The sequence below is a fragment of the Melospiza georgiana genome, chromosome 1 (assembly GCF_028018845.1).
Source record: "Melospiza georgiana isolate bMelGeo1 chromosome 1, bMelGeo1.pri, whole genome shotgun sequence".
Classification (NCBI taxonomy): domain Eukaryota; kingdom Metazoa; phylum Chordata; class Aves; order Passeriformes; family Passerellidae; genus Melospiza; species Melospiza georgiana.
This window is the reverse complement of record NC_080430.1, coordinates 154,345,028-154,357,347: the sequence shown is the minus strand read 5'-3', so window position 1 is coordinate 154,357,347 and position 12,320 is coordinate 154,345,028. Positions and strand designations below refer to the sequence as shown.

Below are 12,320 nucleotides of genomic sequence, written 5' to 3'. Positions count from 1 at the left end.
AAACCTCTGTTTACACTTCCAATGTGCCCCTGGTGCTCCCTAGGATCTCATTTCTGCTGCCAGTCCTTTGTAGCCTTCTTGTGATGCCAGGCCACTCAGGAACCACACCCAACTTCCTAAATCCACTCCCTAACCCCCCCAATCCCCCCTCCACCTTGGCCTTCTCCCAGACCCCAGTCCCACTCCCAGTCCTGTTACACATTTCATGTCACTCCAGGTCACCAACCCAAATTCAGGGAACAACCCTTGACCCTGAAATGTCAGCCTGGAGCCCTCCATGCCCCCACTCTACAATCCCAATCCCATGTCCCTCCACAAGAGTCCCCTGGATTCCTCCCAGGCACTGATATTGAAATCGGCCAGAGTGAACTCCCTGATGGAACTGGAGGTATGAGAAAGCTGGAATTCTTTATCAGCTCGGACTCACAGCAGATCTCGCCTGCACATTAGGGTGTGTTTTGCCACACTCAATCTATCCATTGTAATTATACATATTCATCAAAATTGGATTCTTAGCTAGTACAAAACCAGCACATTTCCCGTAAATAATCTGCATGGCTCTGCCTCTTTTGGGAAATAATTTTTATTGTCCTGGAGGGTCATAAAAATGTGGTGACAGGATGTGGGTTTCACTAAGTGCCCCAATATCTCAGATGACCTTGCCTGAAACTTTCGTTTTGGGCTGGCACTGCTCATTCTGTGTAACAGATCTTGCCAAAAACCCCTCACTGGAGTTCCCTTTATCTCTTTCTCCACAGGTACCATCAACCTTTGCTCTTCTGCGTACACACTTTTACATCCTTTTATTGTGTTTTGCTTGTTCTTCATAAAGTACAATTTAGCACCTTTTGGAGGACTCTCTCTGTTGTTGCTCAGCCCCTACGACCCCAATCCCAGAATCCCATGTCCCTTCAGTGCACCCCAGTCCCCCTCCCCAATTCCCACTGAGTTGCTGCCACACCTCAGGAACCAGTTGGGGTCCCCTATCAGATGACATCTCTGTAGGCACCTTGAGCTTGGCGATGATCTCTTGGGGGAGTGCCAGGTTGACATCTCTGGCCTTGTTGGTGTGACAGAAGAAGTTCTGGCCCCCCCAAAACGGATCCACGAACACTAGGAGATATCCGAGCCGTAGATGGTGTACTAGATCAGAAAAGCCTTTTGCCAGTAATCCCCAGGAATGTTTCCTCTTTTGGTGATGCCTGGTGGGGATGGTTTTGAATTCAAAGGGTTGTTTTGAAAATGTATCAGGCATCGCTCTGTAACAGACCTGACAATTTTGTCCTAGGGACTCCCAGGATTTGAGGCCACAGACCTGTCCCCATGGCATCGATTCCCCAGAGTTTTGCTGGTGCTTTTCTCCTTTACAAATTGCAGCATCAGCTGGGGAGTGCCTGACACCTGGTTATTGGGAGTTACCTCTAACCCAACCACCCACCCACCCTCTTTATTGTGTGCTTTAAGATAAGCAGCCAATTTTGAATCTGCCCAACTCTATGCAGGCCTCACCTCTGGGGAAGAAATTCCTTTCTCAGGAAATACCATCAGGATGCCTTGTTGTAGAAGCTCTCATGCAGCTTTATTGCAAATCTATTTCCCACAGGGATTTGTCAGTCCCCAAGCTGGTGTGCCCTGCATTGTAGTACAGCCACATTTTGGGCAGATGGGAGGAATCAAGGAAGAACAATAATTCTTATTTATATTTAATTGGAGATCCCTGTGCTGTAATTGAATTCTTTCTTTCCATATGGCTCCATGGGCATGAGCAGTGCTCAAAGCAGATGGCAAGTGAGTTCCTATGTTTGCCCTTTTCTCACCATTCCAGAGCTCTTTGCAAGACATTGAGCTCCTCCCCTGGTTCCACATCTTCTTGCAGTTACAGTAAGCAGACTATATATCATAAACTTTTGTCCCAAGTTGGATTTCTGGGCCAGTTGGAAGAGGAGAACCGTTACTGATGTGGCCCACATTAATCTGTGCCAATCCTGGCTGATGTCGAGTTGTTTTGAAGAGCACCCCACAGGTCTCCTGAAGTCTCCCTCAAACAGGAGGCCCCAGAATGACCTTTGATTTGGACTTCTGAGGAAGGACATGCATTCAGTAACTTAAGGATGCTCCTGAGGTCCACACCTCCCATGGGATTACCTCTCCCTTGAGGTTTTTGCATACTAAGAAAAGCAGCAGGCCCTGGGAGTCCTGGTTACCCAGGCACCCAGCTGCCCAAAGAAGTGGCTGTACAACAATCCAGGGCACACCAGCTGGAGGACTGACAAATCCCTGTGGGAAATAAACTTACAATAAAGCTGTACAAGTGGTTCTGCAACAAAGCATCCTGGTATTATTATCTGAGAAATGAATTTCACTGCCAGAGGTGAGGCCTGGATAGAGTTGGGCAGATTGAAAATTGGCTGCTTATATAAAAGCCCACAATAAAGAGGGAGACTGGCTGGGTGGGTGAGAAGTAACTCCCAATAACCAGGTCCGGCCCTCCCCAGCTGATGCTTCAATTTTTAAAGGAGAAAAGCACCAGCAAAGCTCTGGGGAATCAATTAGCTGGGCACTGGTCTGCGGCCTCAGATCCTCGGTGTCTGTAGGAAAAAACTATCAGGTCTGTTACAGAGCAATGCCCAATATGTTTTCAAAAGAACCATTTGAATTCAAAACCATCACGTCCAGGCACCACTGAAAGAGGAAACACTCCTGGGGATTACTGGCAAATGGCTTTTTTGAGTTACCATGCCTATATGGGCTCAGGTATCTCTTGGTGTTGGTGAATCCCTGTTTTGGGCTCCAGAACTTCTCCTGCTACACTAGCAAGGCCAGGGAAGCCACCCAGGTACTCCTCCAAGAGATCATCCCCAGGCTCAAGGTGCCTGCAGGGATGTCATCTGATAGGGGCCCCAACTGGTATCTGAGGTGTGGCAGCAACTCAGTGAGCCATGGGGAGTGGGACTGGGGGGAACTGGAGGAACATGGGACTGTGGGATTGGGGTTGTGGAGGCTGAGCAATAAGAGAGGGAATAGAAAGTTGGAGCTCTCATGAAGGTGCTGCATAGGGCTTAAAGGTGAATGAACAAAAAGCCATAAAAGGATGCAAAAGTGAGGACACAGCAGGCCAAAGGTAGATGGAACCTGTGGAGAAACAGATAAAGGAATGGCAGTGAGGTTTTTTTCACAAGTTCTGCAACACAGAAGGAGCAGTGGCTGCAAAATCGAAAGTGTGACGGAAGCTCATCTGAGATATTGGAGCACTCAGAGAAAACTACACCCAGGAATCCCAATTTTATGACTCTCCAGGACAATAAAAATTGTTTCCTGGGAGAGGCAGAGCCATGCCAATTATTTACGGGAGAAGTGCTGGGTGTGTACTAGCTAAGCAGCCCAGTTTAATGAATATGTATAATTAGGATGGATAGATTGTGTTGGCAAGGTCTTCCCTGATGTACAGGACCAGGAGAGATTTGCTTTTAGTCTGAGCTGATAAAGAATTCCAGCTTTCTGATACCTCCAGTCGCGTCACGGAGTTCGCTCCGGCTGATTTCAATATCGGGGGCTGGGGGGAATCCAGGGGACACTTGTGAAAGGACATGGGACTAGGATTGTAGAGTGGGGGCATGGAGGGCTACAGGCTGACATTGCAGGGTCAGGGGTTGGTCCCTGAATTTGGGTTGGGGTCCTGGGGTGACAAGAAGTGGGTAACAGGACTTGGAGTGGGACTGAGATCTGGGAGAGGACCAAGGTGGACGGGGTTGGGGGGGGGGGATGTGAGGGACTGGCTTAAGGAATTTGGGCGAGGTTCCTGAGCAGCCTGAGGTCACAAGAGGGCTACAAAGGTCTGGCAGCAGAAATGAGATCCTGGGGAGCACCAGGGGGACACTGGAAGGGTAAACAGAGGATTGGGAATGGGAGTGAGTGGCTGATGTGTGGGGATTTAGAGACATGGACTCTGCAATGCCAGCAAAGCAAAGCCATTTATTACACCAGTTTACCAGAATTTATAGCTCACTGTGTTCATATGAACTATTCGTCTTGGAACCGTTTGCCCCAGTCCCCTAAGACACCCAATATTCTCTATTATCCTTCTTACACTAGTAAAATTCTTTTTATCTTTTTCATCAGCAACATACCTGTCATCTCTTCTTGGGTCAGAGCAGTCAACGTGAAGAGCACTAGTGTCCAGACATGATATCTTCCTTTCTGATCTTGGTTTGAGTGTTCTCTCTCATGGTTTCCAGTGTACCAGGGCAAAAAGGTTTGCAGAGCTCCCAAGTGGACCTTCTGTAGTGGTTTGGTCTTGCACATCTCCATCTTTTTTTGTTTTTTATGCAAAGATGTTGTGTACCTTGTGTACCTTGTACCTTCTCATCTATAAAGCTATTATTTTATTAAGTCTGTTACTGGTTATCTGGTAAATACAGGATAAAATATATGGAGTACAGATCACAATCAAGAAAAACTTACCAAATACAATTATGTCACTGAGAAAGAGACTCACTGCACAGGAGAACAAAAGGATAATGTCCAAGGCCTCCTTGGAAATGAGAATAAATGCCCGCTATTCTAAAGTTCATCTGATTGGAGCTCAGGGGCCATGCTGAGCCCCTCACAGAGGAACCTTTCCCATGTACCCCCGTGTGTCCTCAGTGTCCCCTCAGTGTGTGTTCCGCTTTGTTCCCCAATGTCCCACACTGCTCCCAGTAAGCTCCCTGCCATGGCCCTCCTGGCTCGCCTCCTGGCACTGCTGGCAATGACTGTGACCACTGCAGCCATCAGGGTGGTGCCCCTGGATATGTCTCAGGACTCCTTTGATGACCAGTACTGGCGCTGCGGCCCTGCCATGACCGCAGCGTTGCCGGACCTCTGCCACTTTGAGTGCTGGCTCTGTATTAGCCAAGCAGCTCATTTTGATGAATATGTATAATTAGGACAGATAGATTCTGTGGGCAAAGTCCCCCCTGATGTGCAGGAGCAGGAGAGATCTTCTCTGAGTCCCAGCTGATCAAGAGTTCCGGCTTTCTGATACCTCCAGTTCCATCAGGGAGTTCACTCAGGCTGATTTCGGTATCGGGGTGTAGCGAGACTCCAGGGGACACTTGGGGAGGGACATGGGACTTGGACTGCATATTCATAGATGGTTACTCATATCCATATATTTCCATAAACTAATTTCCATATTCCAGAAAGTATTTAACATGGCCCTTACTTGGGTGTGTCTTTTTAGAGCATGCCTACTTCTTGGCTGTGGTTTTGACTCCTTCTCTTTATCACTTCCAGTCTGGGCCTTCGTCCATACTTTCTTCAGACAACAGACGCTAAAAGTTGGCATTTCAACAGCAGGGTCCTCATGACAGGTTCACTGGATGTTATCCTGACTAAACAGACAGTTCACTCGTAACAATATCAGCTACCACTACTACTATGTCTAACCTTTTGTTAAAAGCAGAAATAAAAGCAAAGTTATTTCAACATATACATGCAGCATTCATCTTAATATTTGCAAAAAGCCAAGAGATTTGATTTGTCTTCCATTCTCTTTTCCTGTTTTTCTTTTTTCCACCAGGGATAATGGCAGGGGTGGCCATGGCACCTTGCTGACCTCATTTTTCTGGGGGTCATTGTGGCCTTGGTGATAATGGAAACCAAACTGTGAGAAACTACCACTGACATTAAGTTTTTAAAGGTTTGTTAAACCTCAACAACACTACAAAGGGACTGAATATGGAAAACGGGACAGCACTGGGAGTGCAGGCAACTGCCACAAAATGGCAGCTCTGCCTTTTATACCCCTGGGGGCTGCGTCAGCCAAATACATATCCATAAGCAGTCATACATATTCAAACACGTTCCTTATAAGCCCCTTGCCCCACCCAAAGTCTGCCAGTTGACTCCTTCTTGCTGTCCATTGGTGGAGACCTTTCTGCAGTCTGATGGGAGGTGAGGTGTTTTCATGCCCTGCCTCCCCAGCAACAACTTCTCCCATTCACAGCTGCTCCATGCAAGCCACATGTCCCTGACATCCCTGAAAAACAATGTTGTCAGGTAGAAACAGTATGGGTTGAGGAAAGGGGGCTGTGGGGAGAGCAAGGGGTGTCCAATCAACAAATTACAATAACATAACAATATATTAACAAAACTTCCCTTAACATACCAGCACAATATTCATCCCTTAATTGTGAGAGCCAATCATCAAGTTACCCGTCTATAACCAAGCTGTGGCTGCGCCACGACTGGAATGGTTCAAGGCCACACTGGGCAGGGCCTGGAGCAGCCTGGCCCAGGGGAAGAGGTCTCTGCTTGTGGCAGGGCTGGCACCGGACGGGCTTTAAGGTCGCTCCATCCCAAACCATTGCAGAGCCCCTGGGGCTGGGATGGGGCGGGGCGGGCACCTGGAACTGCAGCTGGGGACAGTGCATGTACAGTGCTGCTGATTTCCCGTGATTGCTGCTGCCCTCCGGTGGACAATTCCTGAACTGCAACTGCCAGAATCCCCAAATCCCAGAATGGGTCAGGCAGGAAGGACCCAGAGTGGGCACCTGGCCACACCTCCCAGCTCAGGCAGCGTCATCCCTGAGCTGACGGAGATCGGGGAGACCATGGTGGCCTTCGTTGCCTTGTGGCTCAGAAAATCCTGGTGGCCACTACCAGGGCTGCAGTGGCCAGGAGGAGCCCTCTGAGGTGAGAGGAGGCCCTGGGGATGCTCCCACCTGGGAGGAAAAAGAGGGGGGTGAGTGGTTCATGAAGGTGTGGAGGTTGAGGCTGATCAGAGAGGCTACAGAGGGGGCCATGAGGGGCCATGAAGGACCATGATCTCTCCTGCTGCTGCACAACAGAGGGGACTTTGCCACATAGAATCTATCAGTCCTAATTATACATATTCATTCAAATGGGCTCCTTAGCTAATACAAAACCAGCACTTTTCCCATAAATAATTGGCATGGCTCTGACTCTTTTGGGAAATAATTTTTATTGTCCTGGAGGATCATAAAAATGGGGTTTCTGGGGGTCATTTCATTGAGTGCTCCAACATCTCCAGATGACCTTGCCTCAAACTTTCGCTTTGGGCAGGTGCAGCTCCTTCTGAGTTTCAGAATTTGTCAAAAACCCCACTGCATTGCCTTTATCTCTTTCTCCACTGCTTCCAGCCACTTTTATTGTCCTGTGTAAATACTTTTACAGCCTTTTATCATTTTTGCCACTCAGATTTTAAGTTCTACCCAGCACCTTCAGTATGTGGGGAAAAGCCACACTACGAAAAGCCAAGTGTTCAAAAAGTAGTCTTGAAACTTGATTGAAATAAAGGGACAGAGTTTCCACAGCCATATTCCCTGTGGGGTTTCTCTCTCAAGGATTCGGAGAGCTCAGCCTCCCTTTATCCGGTACTCCCGGCTGCATGTTGCCCTCTCCCTTTTCCCATTGGCTGAGGTACCTGCGGGGAACAGGGTAAGTACAAGTCCAATTGTGTCAGGAACCCACGTCTTAAAAAAGGAACCCACTAGGCCGCAGCAAAATATCCAAATATGGATAACATTGTAACCAGACCAGTGAAGAGATTTTTGCTTTTATTTCCAGCACATCAGTCTCAAAATACAAAATGGAGACATGACAGCTCACTGATCCACACCAATAAATGTCTCTTCCAGCAGCGCTGGTACAGAAAAACATAAAATCATCTCAGACTAGAATTCAGCCAATCAGGCACAGAAAACACGTATTGACAATCATTCTATCCAATCCCACAAAGCACATGCAATGATAGTTAAAACAAAGACTAGTTCATAAGAGACAAAGAACAAAGTTCTATTCATGCTAACCTTTTAAAGATATACATTAAATAACCTTGTTGCCATCCTAAAGCAAATTCTACAGAAGCCTACTGTTATTTGTCACGTCTACTGCTTGGGAAACTTTTCTGCTTGCATGGGAAACTTTTCTGCAATACTAACAAAACTCCAATCTAAGGCCTACATACTTTTTTTAACAATTTCTTTAAAATCCTCTAACCTTATGGATTCCAACAGTACTGGGAAGATGCAGCATTCCCAAACCACCTACCCCATATCCCCCTTGAAGCTGGCATTTTCTCCCAAAGTTCAAAAGTTCAGGCTGTGTGAGTTATGAAATAGACTGTGTGGGGAACAATTTCTCTTATTAGATGAATGTTCAGGACTTCACACTTTCTGGTCAAGCCACCAGGGTTCTATGACAAACCACATGTGTGCTGGTGTAGAGATATCAAGACCCATTTTGAAGACACTGACAACAATTTCTCATAAAGGTCCTCAACCATCCAAGTAGTTTTTCAAAGACATCACCACCCATCTTTCCTATAAAATCCTTCCCTGTGATGGTGGTGATGCCCTGGCACAGGTTGCCCAGAGAACCTGTGGCTGCCCCATTCCTGGCTGTTTCCAAGGCCAGGCTGGGCAGGGCCTGGAGCAGCCTGGCCCAGGGGAAGATGTCCCTGCCCATGACAGGGCTGACACCGGACAGGCTTTAAGGTCGCTCCATCCCAAACCATGTCAGAGCCCCTGGGGCCGGGATGGGGCGGGGCGGGCGCTCAGCAGCGTCATCAGCTCGTGCTGCTGCCTGCTGTTGGCAACTGGAACTGCAGCTGGGAGCGGCGCATGCACAGTGCCGCTGATTGCCCGTGCTAGCTGCTGCCGTCCGGTGGACAATTCCCAAACCACAACTGCCAGAATCTCCAAATCCCGGAATGGGTCAGACTGGACAGACCCACAGTGGGCATCTGGCCAAACCTCCCAGCTCAGACAGCGTCATCCCTGAGACCAGGATTTGGGTCCAGAGCAGCCCAGAACAGGACATGGCACTGGGCAGAGCTGGATACGGCATTCTGGATCTGCCCTCCTGGGCAGGGCAGAGGGGCATGAAAACACCCTGACTTCCTGGCCCTGCTCTTCCTGATACCTCCTGGATCCCTGCTGGCCCCAGGCCACAGAGCCAGCTTCACTGGTCACACACCAGCACTCCTAGGTTCATCTCCACAGCTTCTCCAGCTAATCCTTCCCAGCCAGAGACGTCTGTTCCCAGGGGCAAGACCTGCCCTTGCCCTCTTGAACCTCCCAGTTTCCAGCCTTTAAGGTCCCCTGAACTGCAGGACGTGGTTGGATGCTCTGCCTAGAATGTGGCCAAGGGACAATGGCCCATTTGTGGCCATCAGGTCAACATTGAGAGAGGTCTTGATCTGATTTTGGTGCTGAATGGGGCTAAAACCAACTCAAATCACCAACTTCAAATTCACAACTGAGGGTAAAAGACCAGAGCTGGGCCTGGCCATCCATCATCTGACCCTGGGAACATTCAGTCCTGTCAGACAGAGATTCCTCTTCCCTATTCTGCTTGCAATGAAAGTGTGTGACATTCCTCCCTTGGGTAGGGGATGCTGCCTAGGGATGCTTCTCGAGGCTGAGAGAAAGAGATATTCGCATGATTGTTGGTGTGGGGACTGACATTGAGCCCTGTTTAGGAATTGTCTCTCTTTGCTGGCTTTGTCAGAATTAATTACCAGAATTGTTTTGATTGAATTTTTTATTACAATTGCTTTGCACAGTGGTCTTGGTGACCACACTGGCCAGGGTGGCTGTGGTAGCCTTGTGGCTGAGGGTGTCTTGGTGATCATGGTGGTCACAGCTGCCGCAGTGTCCACAGTGACCTTTGGTGACCTTGATGGCCTCATGGCTCAGAGGATCCTGGTGGCCACTGCCAAGGGGGTGGTGGTCAGCAGTCCTCCAAGGTGGAAAGGAGCCCTGCAGACACACTAACCTGTGGTAAAAAGAGGGAAATCAGTGGGGCCATGGGGGTAGTAAGGGGTCAGGGAAAGTTATAATGGGGGGTTAAGCTTGACAGGAGAGATGGGGGCATGAGTGTGACAGGGTGACAGCGAGTTGGGGGGGGATACAGGAGGGTACAGTGGCCAGAGAGGTCAGGGGAGTCATGGTGGGCTTAGAGGTGACAGGGTTCGCTGGTATTTAGAGATTGCCATGAGGGGTTACAGGGGGTTACAGGGTTTCAGGGAGTGGCATGGGGAGGTCCTGGTCCACCCTTTTTCCATACAGAGCGTCCATCCCCGCAGCACTGCCTTTATCAGGGGGACAGAGTTGGTACCCTGGGGAGACCCCTGTCTCTGTCCCCTGGCTCCTGGCATGGGTGTTCCTCTCCCTGTTCCCACGCAGAAGTGGGGATCCCCATCCCTGTTCCCTGTCATGTGAGTTCCTGTCCCTGTGCCCACAGTGGGTGTCCACAGACTTGGTGTCCCCAGCCCAGGGTATCCTTGTTCCCCCACACACTGTGGGTGTCCCTGTACCTCATCCCCAGTCAGTGTCATTGTCCCTTGTTCCTTACCATGGCTGTCCCCATTCCCCCAGATTGTCCCCTGTTGTGTTACCTCGCAGCCACTCGCAGTTGTATTTGCTGTAGGTCCCGGTAGACTGGAGCTGGATCTGTGTCTTGTCCCCTTTCAGGGTGTATTGGGTGACATTGAAGGTCTCAAAGGGTGGGATCAGCACGATCTCAGGTTCTGGATGTTCGCTGAAAAACTGGATTTCCACGCCATAGCATGTGCGCAGCTCGAGCATTGTCTCACCGGGACACTCGCCAATTTGTTTGCTCGGGAACACCGGCGTGAAATGACCAAACCGGATGGTTTCACCAGGCTGTGTCTCAAACCGGGTGTCACACACCTTCAGGAACGTGTCCCGACACTGCCCTTTCTGAGTGTCCCTCAGTGTGGCCAGGGCATCGGTCAGCAGGAAATGCAGTGTTTTGAAGTGGAAGTTGTCCCGGTATTCCTGCCTGGAGCGCCCAACCACATGCACGGCCTCATTGAATGTCCTGGGGTCAGTCATTGTGAAGGCCATGATGGCAGTGGCCTGCTCTGCAGACAGAGGGGACTCAGGGAGGCCCTGACCCTGCACCTTGGCTGCAGCCTTCACCCAAACCTCAGCAAACTCCTCGTTCTGCTGGAAATCAGAGCGGTTGAGGGCCGGCAATGCCGCCTTCATGGCAGGGCCACAGCCCCGGTACTGGTCATCGAAGGAGTCCGGGGCCATGTCCAGGGGAATCACGTCGACAGCCATGGTGTCCATGGCCATTGCCAGCAGTGCCAGTGTCTGAGCCAGTGGGGCCATGGCAGGGAGAGGCCACAGGGACCGATGTGGACACTGGAGGACACAGAGGGGACATGGGAGAGACACGGGGAGGGTTCATCAGTGAGGGACTGGGTAAGGGAGTGGGATCAGCAGGTGAGTGGGGTCAGGGGGAAGGGAGGCACTCCTGCCCAGCGGACACCTAAACATATCTGAGTTCCTTGATCTCAAATCCTGGGGTTACTTATGCCTCCCCAAGATACCCCAGCCCCACAGACCCCAATCCCACAGTACCATCGCGACCAGAAGCCCAATCCCACACCTGACTACAAGTCCCCTCAGCCCCAGCAGAATCCCGACCCAAATCCTGGGGTCACTCCCCGAGACCCCCGGTGTCCCCCTCAGCTGGTCCCCAGACCCCACTCCTACTACCATTCCCGAAATTCTTTGGTGTCACCCTATAACCTCAACCCAAATCCAGGCATCATCCCCAGCCCCAAAAGTGTCTCCCAGCCCCCCATGACCCCAGTCGCACTCTCACCATACCATGTCCCCCCTCATTTTCCCCCAGAAAACCCCATTACCCCAATCCCAGACCTGTGACTCCCCAGTATTCCCCCATGTCCACAATCCCAGTCCCTCAGTCCCGTGTCCCCTCAAGGAGTCCTCCCACACTCACCCCTCCACAATACCTAAATCAGCTGGAGTGAACTCCCGGATAGATATGGAGATAGCAGAAAGCCAGAATTCTTTATCAGCTCGGACTCACAACAGATCTCTCCTGGTCCTGCACATCAGGGGGAAATTTGCCATGGGGTATTTATTCACCATAATTATAAATATTCATTAAAATGTCTCCCTTATCTAATACAGAAACTGTACTTTTCTAGTAAATCATTTGCATTGATCCACCTTCTTTGACAAGTCCTTTTATTGTCCTGGAGAGTCATAAAAATGGGGCTTCAGGGGCTCAGTTTCACCAAATACTGTGATATCAAAGGGACTGTTCCTGGAACAATTTCTTTGCACAGGTGCTGTTTGTTCCTGTTACAGAACTTGCCAAAACCCCACTGGAGTTCCCTTTAGCTGTTTCTCCAACGGTTCTAGCCGTGACTTTCATCCTGTGTGCACTCCTCTCCATCCTTTTATCATTTCTGCCAGTTTGTCTTCAGGCTTTGTCCAGCACCTTCAGGGGAAGGGTAAATTTCCATTCTCTCT

General features: G+C 49.8%; 1 protein-coding gene across 1 annotated transcript; it reads right to left on the bottom strand.

Annotated features, from left to right (window-relative positions):
• Nucleotides 1-6,618: 6,618 nt before the first annotated feature.
• On the bottom strand, nt 6,619-11,144 carry LOC131087425 (erythroblast NAD(P)(+)--arginine ADP-ribosyltransferase-like). Its single transcript, XM_058031118.1, has 2 exons — nt 10,403-11,144; nt 6,619-6,704 (listed from the first exon to the last, which is right to left on the bottom strand). Exons 1-2 carry the CDS (start codon nt 11,142-11,144, stop codon nt 6,619-6,621), a joined length of 828 nt encoding a protein of 275 aa, XP_057887101.1.
• Between the last annotated feature and the right edge of the window lie 1,176 nt (nt 11,145-12,320).

Coding starts and splice junctions, on each gene's coding strand:
- LOC131087425 (XM_058031118.1), bottom strand. CDS start 11,144: ATGGCCCCACTGGCTCAGACACTGGCACTGCTGGCAATGGCCATGGAC. Junction 6,705..10,402: donor CAACTGCGAGTGGCTGCGAG/GTAACACAACAG, acceptor TTTTCCTCCCAG/GTGGGAGCATCCCCAGGGCC.